The sequence below is a fragment of the Caloenas nicobarica genome, chromosome 18, assembly GCF_036013445.1.
Source record: "Caloenas nicobarica isolate bCalNic1 chromosome 18, bCalNic1.hap1, whole genome shotgun sequence".
In the NCBI taxonomy this organism is placed as follows: Eukaryota; Metazoa; Chordata; class Aves; order Columbiformes; family Columbidae; genus Caloenas; species Caloenas nicobarica.
The window spans coordinates 5,088,316-5,105,694 of NC_088262.1; the positions used below are offsets into that span (position 1 = coordinate 5,088,316).

General features: G+C 45.8%; 2 protein-coding genes across 2 annotated transcripts; both read left to right on the top strand.

The window, feature by feature from the left end:
- Positions 1-798: 798 nt before the first annotated feature.
- JPT1 (Jupiter microtubule associated homolog 1) lies at positions 799-11,459 on the top strand. The gene is made up of 5 exons (XM_065648075.1): positions 799-982; positions 4,020-4,162; positions 4,751-4,851; positions 6,773-6,800; positions 10,462-11,459. The coding sequence occupies exons 1-5, from the start codon at positions 927-929 to the stop codon at positions 10,608-10,610; spliced, it is 477 nt and encodes a 158-aa protein (XP_065504147.1). The 5' UTR covers positions 799-926; the 3' UTR covers positions 10,611-11,459.
- A 976-nt stretch (positions 11,460-12,435) lies between these two features.
- Positions 12,436-17,280, top strand: NT5C (5', 3'-nucleotidase, cytosolic). The gene is made up of 5 exons (XM_065647879.1): positions 12,436-12,636; positions 15,949-16,049; positions 16,132-16,192; positions 16,671-16,785; positions 16,870-17,280. Exons 1-5 carry the CDS (start codon positions 12,493-12,495, stop codon positions 17,010-17,012), a joined length of 564 nt encoding a protein of 187 aa, XP_065503951.1. The 5' UTR covers positions 12,436-12,492; the 3' UTR covers positions 17,013-17,280.
- The last annotated feature ends 99 nt before the right edge of the window (positions 17,281-17,379 follow it).

A 17,379-nucleotide genomic window follows, 5' to 3' on the forward strand; every position in this document is an offset into this window, starting at 1 on the left:
CTCCAAAATTGTCTGATACTGCAGGTTATTTTATTGTTCTGCTCCGAGGTGTTTCACGCCGTCCCTGCTGCAGCAGCCCCTGTGTCTCTGCAGGCCATGGGATGTTTCTGTGTCCTCGTTGGAGCCTCTAACATTGCAGTGGCCTTGTGCAAATGCCTCCCATGCCTATTTATTGTTCAACTATGTATTTTGGAGTTGCGCCATGACGCGTTCTGAGGCAACTTCAAGGTGGGTATGGGCCGGGCCACCCCCCATCATGGCGATAAGTGTGAGGGAGCTGGGCCTCAGGGATGGCCAAGTGGGGTGCCTGGGCTTGGTGGTTTGATGGTACTTGAGGTGATGTCCATAGAGGTGTTATGGGGGGCACATGAATGCCACCAAGGGGTGTTTGTCGAGGTAGGGCCTCCCGCCTCGCCCGGATTCCCCTCACAGTGGGTCCTGCCACCCCGGGGGGTGTCTCAACCCCTCACAAGGGAAACGGCACCGAGACTTTTGTCTCGCCTCATGTGTGACTAAGCCAATCACAGCTCATCGGATATGAGCGACAGGCCTCCCGCCAATCACCAACAAAGGGCGCCGCCACCTCGGTACAGCAAATCACCGCAGAGCAGACGTATTGCTCCACCAATGAGCTTTTACGGCGCCTCAGAATAGGCGGTGAGGCGGGCCAAAGGGCAGAGTGGCAGGGCGCTGTCGAATAGAAGCTCGGGATTGGTTTTGAACCATCCAATTAAAAGGCCGCTAGGGGGCGGGCCTTAAGTTGGGTATAAAAGGGGCGACCGGTGCGGGCGGTGGCTGCAGTTGTCACCGGCAGCAGCAGGGAGAGGCAGGGAGGGAGAGGGAGCTCCGATCGCGGGACCGTCACTCCCCGTTGGCCTCTCAACGGAGCCCTTTCACCTTCGTCCACCTCCTCCTTCCCTGCCGCCATGACCACCACAACCACCTTTTCGGGCATGGACCCCAGTGGCAGGAACAGCTCCAGGTCCGGTGGGGAGCGGCGGCTCGGGGGCCGTTGGGACCATCAGGGTGGTGGCGCTGAGGGCGTTCGCGGTGGGGCTGTCGCTCCCATTCGCCTCAGGGCCCGAGGACCCGGCCGGGGCTCCCCGGAGCGGCTCTGAAGGTGGGGTGGCGGGACGCGAGGCGCGGCGCCAGGGTGAAGCCGCGGGCGCCGGCCGGTTGTGTGGTTGCTTTTCGCCGTTTCCCGGGTGGGTCGGCAGGAGGCGGCGGTGGCGGCCGCACCCACCCGGGGGCAGCGGGCTGGCTGTCGGCTCGTCAGCTGCGCTGCCGGCGGGGAGTGGTGGTGAGGGGGCGGCCGGGGGGGCCAGGCCGTGGCCGTGCCGTGCCGCAGCTGCCCAGGGGAGGGGGGCGTGGGAGCTGCAGGGGTGGGAGCTGGCGAGACCCACCCCGGGCTGCTCGGGTGTGCGTGTGCGTCCCTGCCTCCTCCGAACAAAGAAGGGAGGCGACTCGCTACGCGGCCACGCAGCCACATCGCGGGTGGGGAGGGGGCGACACCGCACCCCTGCTGCCCTCCTCTCCCCGCGGCTGCTCACACCGCCTTTGCCCCTTGGCCCGGCGGAGCAGCGCGGGGGGCTGCCGCGTTCTGGGTGGGGCTGAGCGAGCTCTATTGTCTGCTCTCCCCGGCCTCCCCACCTGCCCGCTCGGGCCGTTCCCCGCTGGCTGGTCGGGCCCCGCACGCCGCTGCGCTCGGCGGCCGCCGGCCCCTCGCCCTGCCCGGGGCGGCCGGTTCGGTGACCAGCGGCTGGCGGGGAGCGCGCTGGCGGGGCGGGGGCGGCCCTTCCCCCGGCTCCGACCCTGCGGCGGGGCCTCGGCCGGGCTCCCGGGGGGCGAACGGGGCTGGGAAGGGTGGAGTGGGGGAGGAAGACGCAGCCTGTCTCGAAACAAAGAAAACTTGGCAGGTACGTCTGGGAGAGATGCACCACGGCACTTCGTTGGGCAGCCACGTTTCTGCAGGAGTAACAACTGGCGTGGAGAGAATCGTGTCGTTTTTCTTTTTTTCAAGCTGTCGTGTCCTTTTTCTGTAAGGTTTGGGCCTGACAAAGCAGATGCTTCCTGCTTGATTTTGGCTTTTCGAGGTGCGTTTTCAAACAAAGCAAAAAAAACCCACCCAAAACCCGTACCATTTATAAGAGTGCTTCCTGGATGGAGCCGTGCCTGAATTTTCAGTATGCATCACTGGGTATTGGATGCAATTTTTAAGAGAGTTCATTGCTTGAAATGTTAAATGTGGCTTTGATAACCATGTTGCAACATCTTGGGGCTGTGAGAGGCATCTAATAAAATCTGTCAACCTCGAGCTAAGGTTGACAAGAGGGAATTTTAACAGTGGCTTTTTTCCTTCAGTTATCTCTTCTGTTAATTTCATTAAGACTGTCAGTGGAAACTGGAGTACTGGTTTCAGTGCTCTGGTGAAATAAAGGTGATCTAAGATGTGGGAGCAAGTGTTCCTTTGAACAGAGTGTTCTTCAGATTAGTAAGTGCAACAGATGTAACTAAGAAAATAAACCTCCTATTCCAGGATGTTTCCTCTGGAAAAAAAAGATAATGAAATTATCGAAGACCATTGTACCATATCTCTTAATTCAGAAAGGAGTCAAAGCAAGTCATAAAAATGTCCTTGGATTCTTAAAACATACAATCTACTGGGATCCTCCCATTAGCAGCTGCACATTAGTAATTAGAACTTCGGAGAAGAATTTTGTAAGGAAAAGTAGTATGCTAGTGAAGTAACACTAAATATCCATACCAAACACCTTTACGAATTTTTCTTGCTGTTGCTTGAGCTCTGTACACTGGAGTTCTGTATTGCATCTGGAATGTAACAGGCACGAAGTCTCCAAAGATCTCAATGCTATTGCCGATGGTGAGGACATTATAAAATCAGACGTGTTCTTTGTGTTGAATCCCTAGGTTTGGTGTGTTTAACAAACTGTGCACTGTTTTCTGTTGTGAAACTCTAATTTATTAAATCTTTTGAAAAGCAGATAAAGTGTGCATCTTTCCTAGCTTTTTCTGGTCTTCAGAGTGCTGGATGTCTTGAAAACCCAGTTCTCTGGTGGTACTTGCATCTCTCTGGGTGTTGTTGCAGTTCTCATATGACCATTTTTACTCTTCTAGCTTTTGTTGGGTTCCTCCAGCTAACACATCAGCCTTGAAAAGATCTCACGCTTAAGAAAATAAGATCTGGAGGAATTTGCATTTCGAGATTTATTTTGCTGCTGTTAATTTTGGTTGATTTCTGCAAGCTGGAAAGCAGATTATAGTGTAGCTCATGAAGTACCAGGCAGGCATCTTTTGTGTCTGTCTAATACAAGGTGGTTAGATTCAAGTTATACATCTGGAGCTTTGTACGTGTGTGTCTCCTAATAACAGTCTAACTTAAAACCATTTCATTGCATCTTTTAAGCCCAGTTCAGTACCATGCTGCAGGCTTGAGCATTTTTTCACTGAAGCAAATCTAGATAAAAGCTGCAGCCCCCAGTCATCAGTGACGCAACTGGTACTTTGGCTTATATGCCAAACTTTAGTCTTCGTTGTGCTCCTAGTTTGAAGATTAATGTTTGCCTTCACAAGGTTCTCTTAAAAAAGCTGAAATTTGACATGTCCACATCACTTTAGTTTGTGACTCAGACTGAAGACTGGTAGCAGCAGCTCTTGCTGACACAGAGTGAAGCCAGGGCACAAGTAGAGAGCAGGAGCATTTTATTTTTGTAAGTGTCGCTGAAGAGGAGATATGGTGCCTGGACTGAGTGCTGGCAGGCAGCTTACGTGTCTAGTTCAAATTATGTGCTGAAGACATGACAGTCTGTGCTGTTTGTTAAAAGCCTATGTATAATACAGTCATCTTGCATAGTTTCTGTTTGGACAGAGTTTAGGTTGTGTGACTGCCCATTGCAAGAGCCAACAATGATCTCTGCACTTATTAGTCTTGTTTTGTATGTTGGAGCACAGCTTAGTAATAGTACATGCAAGGTTGTAAAACTGACTCTCTTTCCTTCCAGAGTGCTGCGTCCTCCTGGTGGCGGGTCCAACTTTTCCTTGGGCTTTGACGAACCAAAAGAACAACCTGTGCGAAGGAACAAAATGGCATCCAGCATCTTTGGAACTCCTGAAGAAAACCCACCTTCCTGGGCTAAATCATCGGGTAAGAATGTAGTGCTCTGTTTCCAGATCTGCTGACATGCGTTAATGCATTTTTTCTATAATATCAGCCTGCAGCTGCTGGTCTTGGATGTGTTGCAACCAGATAGCTAAGAGAATTCCATTTTGGATGCTATTTCTCCAAGTTAATCGAGCCAGAGTAAGGCAAACTTGTGTCTTAGTATTTGTAGCAGCATTGATTGGTCTGGATAATTCCAAGGAAGTTTAGCTTTGTGTTGTACTCGCAGCTGGAATTAAGCTTCCATTTCTGTGAAGGAGTGCCAGTGTGGATGGCCTTGGGACCCTTGTTTCCATCTGTTTAAATGACACCCTCAGCTGCATGAGAAGCTGTTATAAGACAGTAACTTGTGAGTTTTTATCTAAAAGACCAGGACTTCTTAGAATGGTAAAGCTTTAATTAAAAACAAACCGACCAACCAACCGAACAAATAAACAAAAAGACGCCACCACACACAGCCCCAAAAAAACCCAAACCAAAATACCCAAACTCCCCCAAATCCCTGACTACTTATGATCTGTTTTCCCAGTAAGTTTGTCTTGCAACCTGATTAGAATCAACCTGTGCTTGTAGGGACTAAGAAGCCTGGTGAAATCAGAGACGGCTGCGAGACGTCTGGACCACAAAGAAGAAACTCAGCTGATGCAAACTGTGGAGACTTTGTAGATCCCAAGGTCAGTACATTAACTATTATGAAGAGGCAGATAATGGGACAATTCACGCTTTGCCTGTGGCTGCTTTATATCACTCATATTTCCACAGTTGGAAGCATTGTAGGTTTTGAAACCTCATTCTCAAATCTGTTCCTTCCTGAAGTTCCTTTTTCCGTGTGATAGTCTTACAGCATGTTGATGAAGGGCTGGAGTTTTCTAAAAGCACCACTTTCTAGAGCTCTTAACTCTTCTTATTGACGAGATAGTAATGAAGTGGTGTGAAATCTGCATACAATTGCACACATGGCTGAATGTTTTAAGAGATTTTACAAAATAGTTACCTACAACAAACTGTGTGGATCTCACAAAGGACTTGGTTTCACATCCCAACAAGTTACTTACCCCAGTAGCACAAATGTTTGTTTTATTTCTGTTACTGTTTTTAATAATGCCACCAGGTGTGTTACTTTCTATATAAACTATCTACTTGGAAGCAATATGGAGCGTGATTTGTAGCGTTAGTGGGATTTGCTAGATGTATGATTACATTTAAAAACAGGATGAAGGGCAGTAATTCCTCTGAACTTTGAAAAAGAGGAACCTGGGGTAGACTTCACTTTCATAAATAAATTCTAGAGGGGAAAAAAGAAACCTTGTTCTTTAAAGCTCTCCAGCTTTAGGTTTTCTGAAAAGAACTGGGTAGGTAAATTGTTGATCTTCTGCCTCGTGGGTTATAAACAGCAAGTTTTATTTTTGTAATTGTCATCAAACATCACAACCCATTTTTGTTATTTATAGGCGTTTCAAGCCACAAAACTGTTCTTTGCAGAAAATATCTTGTTCCGATTTAGCAAATATAAGCGAGATTAAATTTATAGCTGCTACTACAGAAAACTGCTTACTCTAATTCTATTTTCTACTTAATTGTATTAAATACTGTGGTTCCTAACTTTGCAAACAGATTCTTCCAATGGGGAATACTTAAATTTTACGCAGTAGTTAGAACTGCAAACAGCAGGAGGAGGAGCTAGTGTACTGTAGCCCAGGCTGAGATTCTAGGTGATATATTTGTGTGAGTTTCTGTGCATTTATATCCTGATGACTGCAGTTTCACTATATAATCAACAATGTTAAATCTATGAAAGCTGATAAAACCTCATGCCATTGAGGAGCCTTGGCTGCTGCTGGAAGACTTTCTATGTCTTTGTGTCAAGTTGCAGCCTGTGAATAGATTCAGTATGAAAAGAATGTTTAGCCGTTTATGTAGTGAAGGAAATTTTATCAGTAACATTGAAAAAAACCTGATCTGTGTTTCACAAGTGCAGTTAAATATCTTGGATAGAACAAATGCACTTGGCCTTTCTAACAGATAAATATTTTGTGTCAGAAAGAGTGGCTTAGTAGAAAGGAGGGGACACTGAACTATTGCTAATTGTTTACAGTACAGCTTTCTTGTCACTACTGCTCGGCACTGACAATGTTCTGGTTACTGTCAGTGCTGCCTGGTGTAGGATGCTGTATGTGATAAAGTGGTCTTGCCCACCCACCTCCTTCACAGTGCGGGAATAACAAATATGCCGCATGTTACATGTCATCAGGATTCCTTCGGTAATATCTGTCTGTTTAAACTTTTAGAAGTATGTTAGGTAAATAAACAGTTGATGAAATTGTATTAGTCACTCTGTAAGAATTTGTGCTTACAAACCCACAATATTAATCTGCAGAAATATGTCTGAGAACCCATCACGGCACTCTGAAATCTGCCCTAAGAGCCTGTTGCTGGTCTGAAAGTGCTTTGTTGGGTTTGCCACTCAGAAAGTGTTGCTAGATGGAGCGTTGTGCCCAACTGCCATGGTCATATGTGGGGCGTTGGGTACCCTCTCGATGGAGGGGGAAAATACATTGGGAAGTGTGAGACATAATGTGTTTCTCTCTCTTCTAGGGAGGAGATGGTGGTGGTGAAACCTCTGGTGAGTAACTCCTTCAGACTCTTCTAGTAAAAGCCTTTTGCAGTTGGGTTCTTGAAATGGGAGAAGATGTAGGATCTGTAAATGGCCGTGTATTAGAAGAGAGCTTGGGATTGTCCCTTGAATCCATCAAATCAATAATGTGACCTGACTTCTTCAGTGGAAGTGTGGATATGGCATGAAATGGCGGAGTGCCTTTTAGTCATCAGGTTAAAAATGAGAACAGTCCTTCTCATTTATTTTGCCAGCAGCAGTTGGTGTCAAGATTTGTTTAAGTACTTGAAGGCGAGGTGGATACAGCGATCGAAAGACTATACTGCTGTTATAGTAGCTTATAATTAAATAGTACAGTCAACTTGATTTTAGTTTAGCTATTTACTTCTTTCCTATTGTCTTCTCATACAGCAAACACAGAAAAATCAAAACCAGCTACTGCATCAGCAGGTGTCTGCATTAACTCGCTTTTAAGTTCCTGTTGCTTTTTAAATGCTGATTTTTTGCCAAGGAAGTTCATCTGCATACTGCAAATTTGATGTAAACAGAGGCATTTCCTCCAGCAGCATGCATGCTAACCTTGAAGTGTTTTTTCTAGCTCTGAGGCTGGAAATCTCTCCTTTGTGAGATTCCCCTTAAGAATAGCTTCCTTCCTGATGAGAGGAATGTGTATGTTGACTGGGTGCTTTCTAAGTGCTGCTTTCAACACCTGAGAGTTGTGGGAGATCACTGAAGCCATTAGCAGTTCCATGGCCTGAAAAGACCTCTGCTGGGAGGGTGAGAGTTTTTCCAGAATGTTTTTAACTACCTCTAACTGGTATCTGTTCAGAAAATAAGTCTCGCTTCTTTAGCAGGTTGCTTCTAATCAAACTATACAGGCTTCTTCAGTATTTCTTTCCCATGCCTGTCTGATCTTAATTAGCGCTGTAGGCATTTAGAGTTTATGCCTTGAGTAGGAGGATGTGGTTTGATAACACAAGTAAACGGATCTGAGGGCTCTGCTGCTTCTCCTGGTACTTGTTTAAACCAGCTCAGCATGGGCTCAGCTGAGAGCCGGCAACAAGAGATGGGATGAGAGGAAGCAGAAACAGGGCCGCCTGAAAAGTACAAAATGATATTCCTGACTTAGAACAAGTTCCCGTTTTCACAGATGTCAGATTTGTTGGCTTTTGGTTTGTTTCTGGTAGGTGACAGTGAAGGAAGTTCTTATCAAGTACCAAGTAAATGTGTGCTGGGAGTTGGTTTAAAAAACCAAAGTGTTACTGGAAGGTAACTGGGGTTGTTTACTGTTGCAGCCATGACTCAATTAAATTTTTTGAGATAGTCAAGCTGAAATAGAAATGACAGGCAAATATTTGAACGTTAAGTTTCCACTGATGGTGCTCAGGGAGTAGAAAGTTAATGCTTCTTGGAAATGGTGTCTGTGAGAGATACCTGAGAATCTTGATGGATTGTTAAATTACTTTCTACTGTTGATAGCTTTGGGGTATCATAGCTTAATGGAGCACGGAGTCGTGTTGAGCTGGCCGTGTCCCTGCTGCACTAGATATTCCTGCTGTGTGAGGTGGCAGACATGAGCTGGTGAACACCCCACATGTGCTTTTGTACTTGATGTTGTGGGGCTTGAAAGGGACTGAATGAATACACCTCCAAGTGAAAACGGTCTGCTTATGAGTGCACAGCATAACTCGATTCTTAAATGTTTATTCTTTTTAATTTGGAAATTATTTTCTGTATGTAACTGATTATAAAAACCCAAGTCAGTGTCAGTTGGGGTATGCATGTTTATTTAATCATGCCTGTCTAGGGGAAGAAAACTTGTTCCTTTTGCAGCAGTGTTCTCCTGTCCTGTTTGGAAGCTGTAGTTCCTTTCTGTGCATCCAAGTCTCCAATGGTTTGCAGTGTACTCAGTTGAAAATGGTTTCAGAGACTATACCCTTTCTGATAAAAGGAAGACTAACGTTTGATCTGATCCTGTTGCATTTACCACTTTAGGTTAGCAAATTTATCTATACCTTGATTATGTGGGAATTCCTAATGTGTGTATCAGCTGCCTACATGAGCATCTAAATGCTGTAGAAACTTCCCCAAAGGAAGGTGGAGTCTGGTGTTTGGTGGATAGATCGTGGCCCTGAGCACCGCGCAGCGCTGGGGCTCAGACAATGGAGCATTCAGCGTGGTCCGAACAGCAGGCACGGCTGCGGTTTTCGGCGTGCTGAGTAAGCAGGCGCTGGTACAACGAGCTACAGAAACTTCAAGCTTCAAACTTTGTAGTAACTTTTGTTTGGATGTGCCTGGGGGTTGATGGATCTATTATGGATTATTTCTGATTGCATGGAGAATGTACAAAGCTACTGGAGTTCTTTGAGATTATTACAAGCATGGATAACAGGGGGTTCGGTGGACACGGTCGGGTTTTCAGTGTTTCTGATAAAATTCTGCATCAAAGGTTATTTAAAAAAATAAACGAGTTGCCACAGGACTGGAGCAAAGCTGCTCCTGTGGATAGGAAGCTAGCTGAAGAATAGGAGGCAAAAGGGTAGGGGTTAGTGATTGCTTTTCAGGTTGGAAAAATGAGCCATGGTAAGTGATGCTGTGACTACTTCTATTCAATACCCTCATCCGTGACCTGGAAAAAGTAATGAATGGTGGAGTTTTCAATTTTGTTGGTGATATTAGCTCTTTCAAGTAGCCAAATGTGCTGATGCTGAGAAAATCTGTCAGAAGGACTCAAACAAGATAGGCAGGTAAAAAGATGGCGGAATAATCTTTATGTAAGTATAACATAATGCATCCGGGGAAAAAAAAAACCCCACCACCTAACCCATGCCAGTCTCGTTCAGCTCTGCACAGCAAATAATTTCCAAAATCTGCCTTGAGTCTTACTACTGAAAGTTGTCTGAAATGTTGGGAGGTGCCAGCAAAATGTTAAATATCATCAGGGAGAGAATGGGAAACAAGACCTTTTTTTTTTCTTTTTTTTTCCCCCTCTCTGTAAACAATTATACACCCTCATCTTGAATCGTGTATACGGTCCTTGAAATGGAAAGAGCAGAAGGTTGTAGTGGAGGTAGACATACATTAATTATTTGCTGCAGTATCTAAAGTGCTTCCTGTGAAGAACTCCTTGTGTGTCCTGTCTTCACTTCAGAAGTATTTAAAATAGATTAAACTGTCCTGTGCTTTCCAGGGAATGTACAATCGGAGCCTACCCATGCATGGCTGTTCCCTAAGTCTTCTCTGTGAAGCCTCAGAAGTGTCTGTCAGATCCTTTTCCCTCTAGTTAAGAAATTGGAAATGTAGTTTAAATCTGAGTTCTTGCTTACAAGCGCTGGTGCTTCTGTGATTTGGTTTCCAGCACCTGCTCCGACTTGAGCTTAAATTGTCATAGTCATACGCTGACTAATAATGTGTACCAGACTTAAGCTGCTTGTCATTAACACAAAAAAAAAATTGCTGGGGTCCACTAATAGCAGCTGAGTGAATGTGGCTCCGGAGTGCCTGGAACTGAGCTGCACAAGGCATCAGAGTTCATCTGAAAAACACTTCTGAGGGCTGCAGTCTGTCCTGCCTGGGGAAAATGGACAGGAGCTGAGCTGCTGTCTGAGCCAGCGAAACATCTGGCTTTCATCATCCACTTCAAACACTTTAAAAGCTTCTTTTTTTCTAGAAAACACTGAGGCTGATGTAGAAGCTGCCCCAGGTCAGAATGAAGAAAAATCCCTGCCTGCTGCACCTGTTCCCAGCCCAGTAGCACCAGCACCTGCACCATCCAGGAGAAATCCACCCGGTGGCAAGTCCAGCCTAGTCCTCGGTTAAACCTTTCCCTTCCTGACTGTTCCGAACTCGTGTCTGTTTCTTTCCCCCATGCTTGTGAACTGCACAACTTGAGCCTGACTGTACATCTCGAATTTCTTTCATTAAAGAAGCACTTTATGTACTCCATCTTTTTTTGAAATCAAGGGTTTTCTTCCACTTCTGTCCTGTGTTTCCCCCAGATCTACTGGAAGTGACATGAGTGTTTTCTAGTGATAGACTTGAGGGAAAGCTTTATGAAGTATAGTAATGTAATTCAAAGAAGAGTAGATTGGTTCTAAGTGTGCTTAGAGGGTTTTTGTACTGAGACTCTTTTTTTTTTTTTTTTTTTTTTTTTTTTTTTTTTTAGAACCCCTTAGCTTTACAAGGGTCTAGAATCCTGGTTAAACTGGCCAGCAAACAATCAGCAAGAGCAGTCCCTTCCTCCACATGTGGGATTTGGGGATCTAAAAGGCTTCATTGACTGCATGTGGTAAATGCCTTGAGCCCTGCTGTGCCATATAAATCATAAAGTGGTTAGTGTACACCATGCTGCCTTTAAAACAAAAAAAATAAATCCTGATACTGGACTACTATGAAGCAGGGTATGTGCCAAATAGAGGGCTGATGACCAGAGCCGCCTGGCCTAATGCTAGGAGGGGATTTATTGAGACTTTATTCTGTAAAGGTGGAGTGGATCATATAAATAAATAACAATTACAGGGCATTTTTTTACAACTGACTCAATGCTGTGCATGATCATGCTGGTGCTTGACCATGAGGTGAAAATCTCATCCTTTAAAGTGTGTGTTGTAATTTCACAAAGCTGGACTGTTGCTTAAAAGTAAATAATATAGAAATTTTGAAGCAGTGTTTCCTGTGTGGGTTTCATTTCATGGGTTTGGGTTTGCATTGTTCGCAGTTGTCTTTGTCTCAGCCAACCTGCCCTGTTCTCACAGAGGTGGAATGCAGCGGAGCAGGAGAGTTTATACCTGACTTGAGGTCACAATCATGTGCCATCTTCTTCTGAAGAAAGTGACTTAGCTCTTCATTTTTATCTTCTAGATCAGAGAAGTTTAGAATATGTTTTGATATATATAATCTGTTCTATCCAAAGTATGTTGTTCTCTCAAGAAAATTGAGTAAATCAAAGTTTATTCTCAAAAAAAAAAAAAAAAATCTAGACCCTAACAAGGGAGGGAGTGGGAGACCAAACTGTAAAGTTTTCCTGTCCTGGAGAAGATCTGCTGCATGGTTTGTGCAGAACTGGTGTGTCTGCTGGAGAGCGTGTGCCTTTCCACCCTCCTCCTGGAAGAACCGGTGGCTAAAAATACCCTCGTTTTCCAGATAAGTTTTGGGGAAGCCCTGGCCTTAGGTTCTTAACCTATAAAACCAGATCTGCTCTAACATGTTCCTCCTCTCCTACATCTGGCAATGGTGTTCCTTAGAGCTGATAGGAATTGCCGTAAGGCTACCTGCTGCGTGGAAATCACGCCTGCCTCTCTGCTGGCCTGTGAGGAGGAAAATAATAAAATTATATTTCCTTTGCAAGCCCCAGAACCTGTGGAACTTGGTAATTTATGGTTGCTGAGACTTTGGCTGCATGAAGCTGCCTTCCCATCCGCCCTTCTCTTTGCCTTGGAGCGCGGCAGCCGCAGCCACCGTTCACTCTGGAGGCGCCCAGAAGCGTGAAGAGGCTCTAGCTTGTCTTCCCACCCTTTCCCAGTAAGCCCAGCTGCTGGTGGTGTGTCGGGCGACAGGATCTCCACCGAGCAGTGGAGCGCCACCCACACTCACGCATATCGGTGCCGCGCAGGTCCGCCCCGCTCTCGTGTGTGTGATGGAGCTGTCGGGCGCAGGCAGCGGTGCAGGCAGGGCGGGCAGCCCGCTGCGGGTGCTGGTGGACATGGACGGCGTTCTGGCCGACTTCGAGGCCGCGGTGCTGCGGGGCTTCCGCTCCCGCTTCCCCGGGGAGCCGCGGGTGGAGCTGGCGGCGCGCAGCGGCTTCTCGGTGCGGGAGCAGTACGGCCGCCTGCGGGAGGACCTGGGGGTGAGCAGGGGGCGAACAGGGGGGTTTGCAGCCGGCGGGGAGCGCTGCAGAGGGGCTGGAAAATGGAGAGGTTGTGACTTGTTGACAAAACTTCCTCCCTCCCTCTTTATACACTGCTGGGAGCGATGGAAACCTCATCAACCGACTTGCAAAGCACAGGGGGGCTTAGTGGTTTTGTTGTTTTATTTATTTACTTTTTTTTTTTCAATTTTTATTTTTTAAGGGGGTTCTACAAAGTTTTATTTCATGCAACCAGCATTAATTTGTGTATTGATATAATAATTAGTGACCTTCTTGGGACTGCTGGCCCTTTACGCAGAGGTGTGCGTGCAGGAATTGGCATTGAGTGATTCTATCATAAAAATAGCTGGAAAAAATTTGTTGGCTCAACCATCTTCAGCTTGTTCTTTACCTACTCCTGAACTTGGCGTGCAGCAGTGGTGATAACGTAACCCTAAAACTCTCTGCAGGTGTTAATGTACCTCTGTAGCGCGATAAGAAATATAAATGTTATATATGGGGTTTGTGCAGCTAATAAAATGCTGTATCTGTATAATTCCCTCTGCATGCTCTGACAAGCAAAGTGCATGGTAGGTAAGCTGGTGGTACATCCTACATCTGTGCAAATTGTTGCTATTTTTAATGTTTGCTAATGACTGAATATCAGAGACTTTTGCAAGGCAAAATTAAAAATACAGTGAATCCAGACTTCACGCTTCCTTCTGGTTGCCACAGGACAGTCAAGGACTCTGTCAGAAAACGGAGTGGATGCTGATCCAGGCTGTGCCGTGCGCTTCCCCTGAGAAGTTCATTGCTAATTTCAAGATTAATGAGAACTCACATTCAGTTCCCTCCTGTTCCATAACGAGGTACAGGTGTCTGCAGCAGCCTGACAGATGGGAGAGCTGCGTCCGGGCAGCATTTCCACAGGCTCCAAACTGACCGACCTCTATGACTATTGATGCTCAAAACTTCCCACAGCTCGTAACTTATAGGCAATATGCATTATTTGGTTATGGTTTTATATAAATGACCGTGATTTATTGCTTAAGTGAGTATCCTTTAAATGAATTTCATTTAGGTATACTGGGACAAAAAAAATTGCGGGTAATTTAAGGCGTTGTAGCTTTTATTTGTTCTTATTTAGCAGGTCTGATCTGTCCTGAAAGTTGTGTTCTGTTCTATTTCTGGCATTCCCATTCCCTAATTTGGTTCATGCTCATCCTGTTCCTTAGGTGTGTCAGTGAAAGAACCAGATAACTGCTTTGAATCCCACCCAGATCAGCAGCGGCAGAAACCTCTTACCTTACTGTTCGTTATTAGCCTGGCTTCCTAAGGAAATTAGGTTTATGTTGTCATGTTGTGTGTCTGTCTCCTTCAGTAGCCTCTGGATCTCTGGGTTGTTTTAGGTGCATTTGGCAGAACAATAAAGTTTTAAAAATTTGAAGCTCCTTCAGGTTTTATGTAAATACCACAGCTGGTTAAGAATAAGAGACCTTGTTAGTTCTGCCACGGGTGGTACAGGGTGTCTGGGATGCAGAATTCCCGCAGGAGAAGGTTTTTCCTTGTCCCCAGCTGCAGGAAAAGCTTCTTCAGGAACTGGCAGCCCAGACACTGATAATTTCTGCATTGGCCTCTTACTAAGTGTTGATGTTTGTTAGTGCTCAGCAGGTGCCTCTTGAAACTCGAACCATTACTTTGCTTTTTCTTTCTTTTTTTGATTGTAAGTTGATAATTAATTCACATTGTAAAACCATTTCATTTACAAAGTATTTTGCCCAAGACTTTCTTTACTGTACTTGTCTATCTGGTCCTCAGCAATTTTGCTGATGGGGATTTATCTCCCAAGAGTTTAGGATGTGTTACCTGGCCCCAGACAGTTTCAAAGAAGGATTCAACATCTCCAGTGGCGGCAAGAATTTCTAGAATTATTTTAAGGATTGCAAATAGGAAAGCTTAGGGATAGATGTAATTATTCCAGTTTCGAATCTAAGTTGTTACCTTGCTAGTGGAAGTTAGAAATGTTCAGCAACGATGGGATGAGAGTGAGGAAAGAAAATTGGTTTACTTTCTTTTTCTAGCAACTTTTTTTTTTTTTTTTTTTGGACAAATGGCTTTTGCTTTAGAGAGTCATCAAATTTCTTTTCCCAGCAAAGCCAGACTATTTTGTGACGTGGTGGAAACCTGCCAGTTTCTGGTGTCTTGCTGTCGGCTAAAAGGGCTTTCAGACACAAACCCTGGTTCTGTAATTCAGTCTCCTTGGGAAGAGCTCCAGGGAATTGTTGGTGGGATCAGTGAGGCTTTGCATGGAAACAGAGATCCGGGCAGATCTGATCTGGACTCCTTAACCTCTTCTGATTTGTATGTGAAATCAGGCAGCGCTTCCAAATTTCTGGCTGCTGATTTATGAGCATTTGTCAGTTATGATAGCTGAGCGAGCGCCGTGATCCGGGAGACTTGTTTAATGCCGACTCCTCCTCATTGCTGCTTAATTGAAATGGTTTTTACGTTGATGTTCCGCTGGTGATATAGAGCAAGGAGACTATCAGCCGGACTTTAAAGCAATCTTGTACAGTTTCTAAGCAAAGGCTGCCAGCTTGCCTTTGAAGAATACTGACCAAGAGCCAAGTTTTCCAAATTGTTCAGTGGCATGGTAACGTACAGCTTTATTGCTTGTGGAGAAATGCCAGCTCGGCACCTCTGAACTTCACTGTGTGACCCCGAGGAAGGTAAGATTTGTATGTCTTAGGGTAGAAGAGATATTGGAAGCTTAACTTCTCTGCCTGAGAAGGAAATTTAAGCTGTTTCAGCTCCGTTCTGATTGAGTTTCATTCGAGAGTTCCGTTAGTTCAGTCCTTTGCGGTTTTGCCTTTTTGCAGTTGGCCTCTGGGCCTTTCTGTCTTTTTTTCGTCTTTTTTTGCTCTCTGCCTGGGATCGCCTGTTTGGAACCAGAGTGCTCTCCTGTCTGGGACTGGCTGGTCAGCGCGGATGGAGTTTGTGAGGAATTGCATTGAGTATCACTTACTTTATATTTTATAGATTTAGTATTCTTATATCATTATTATTACTAATATTTATTTATTACTATTCTGATATTTTATTAAACTTTTTCTCTCAATCCACAAGTTTCTCCCTTACCTTTTGATTCTCTCCCCTGCTTTGGGAGGTGGAGGGGTTTGCTACCTGGGGTTAAACCACAGAGCTCTCTGAACCCTTTGCCGGCGCCTACCCGCGGGGTAACAGGACAACTTGTCGTGCACGGAGCTGGGATAAAAGCCCGGGCGTTGCTAACATTCCTCCTGTCTCTTGCAGGATAAGGTCGCCAGTGTCTATGAATCGCCTGGCTTCTTTCTAGGGTTGGATCCCATTCCAGGAGCCCTGGAAGCCATGCAGGAGATGATCCACATGCAGGAGTAAGGACACTTTGCACTCAACAGCCCTTTTCCATTGTCTTATGTGCTTTCCCAGCTGCTAATGAAAGCTGTTTCATTCCAGCACCGAAGTCTTTATTTGCACAAGTCCTCTCCGGAAATATGAGCACTGCATCGTGGAAAAGGTGGGTGAGAATTTATTTTACTGGTTTTAATGCTGTTTTTGCAAGGTATTTCTTACCACCCACGTCAGAGTCATTAATTTATAAAGATTCTGTCTAAATCCAGAGCCTGAGATGTTCTGAACGAGGCCAATGCTGAGTTACGAGGAGGCTGTAGCCTTGGAATTAGCCCCATTTGCCACTGACACAAGAACAGAGGGGAACTTTAATCACTGGAATGACTTAGATGAGCACAGTCCAAGTGTTTTGGGCGAGCAGCCAGCGCCGCTCGCAAACTGACAGCAATGAAGCACGGTGAACGCGGCACTGACTGACGGCCGTGGCAAGTACAGGTTAAATCAGCCTCCTGGGCCATAGCCAGTCTCTGCAGTGGGGATTTGTAGACACAGATGGAGATTTATGGGAGAAAAATTGCTGTACTGACTTGAGCAATGTGCACACTGAGCACAGCAGAATTTTCTCTTCTTTCTTGCCTTTGCAGTATAAGTGGGTAGAGAAACATTTGGGACCCGAGTTTGTGGAGCGGATTATACTAACCCGGGATAAAACCATCGTATCTGCTGACTTGCTGTTTGACGACAAGGATACCATTAGAGGTTTGAAAAGCCTTTGCATCGCTCGCTGTTAGCTGGGGAGGAAAGCCTCTGGCTGACCCCGGCTTTCCTCCCTTCCCTCCCCAGGCGCGGAGCAGAACCCGAGCTGGGAACACGTCCTGTTCACCTGCTGCCACAACCGGCACCTCCAGCTGCAGGCGCCGCGCCGGCGGCTGCTCTCCTGGGCGGACGACTGGAAGGGCATCCTGGAAAGCAAACGCAGGCAGTAATGCAAAAAAGAAGAGGGGAGGCTGTGCTGTTCCCACTGCTGTGGGAACAAGCAGCTCATCTTGGCAGGGAAACCCCTTCCCAGGGCTCCCTCACCCAGGCAGGGGCACCACAGGGGTCGGTTATAATAAGAAACGAGCTGCCTGTGACATGCTGCAGAGCTGACTCCTCTGCAGCTTTCTGGAAGTTTGCTCCACATTCAGTCAGTTAATCTCTGTACAGAGTCGTTTGGGATGTTTGCCGTTGGTGAAATGATAAAATACAAGCAGTTGTGGGTTGGTTTTGTGTGTTTCTAACCTCACTCCTGTTTGTTTTGGGCTGACTGGGGTTGATGGGGAGAAAAAAAAAACAAAGAGGAAGAAGTAAAGC

What these genes read in the sequence shown, in the direction of transcription:
- JPT1 (XM_065648075.1), top strand. Translation starts at nt 927, where the DNA reads ATGACCACCACAACCACCTTTTCGGGCATGGACCCCAGTGGCAGGAAC. An exon ending in GAGACTTTGTAGATCCCAAG is followed by an intron (nt 4,852 to 6,772) that starts GTCAGTACATTA and finishes TCTCTCTTCTAG; the next exon opens with GGAGGAGATGGTGGTGGTGA. An exon ending in TGGTGGTGGTGAAACCTCTG is followed by an intron (nt 6,801 to 10,461) that starts GTGAGTAACTCC and finishes CTTTTTTTCTAG; the next exon opens with AAAACACTGAGGCTGATGTA.
- NT5C (XM_065647879.1), top strand. Translation starts at nt 12,493, where the DNA reads ATGGACGGCGTTCTGGCCGACTTCGAGGCCGCGGTGCTGCGGGGCTTC. An exon ending in AGCACTGCATCGTGGAAAAG is followed by an intron (nt 16,193 to 16,670) that starts GTGGGTGAGAAT and finishes TTGCCTTTGCAG; the next exon opens with TATAAGTGGGTAGAGAAACA. An exon ending in CGACAAGGATACCATTAGAG is followed by an intron (nt 16,786 to 16,869) that starts GTTTGAAAAGCC and finishes TTCCCTCCCCAG; the next exon opens with GCGCGGAGCAGAACCCGAGC.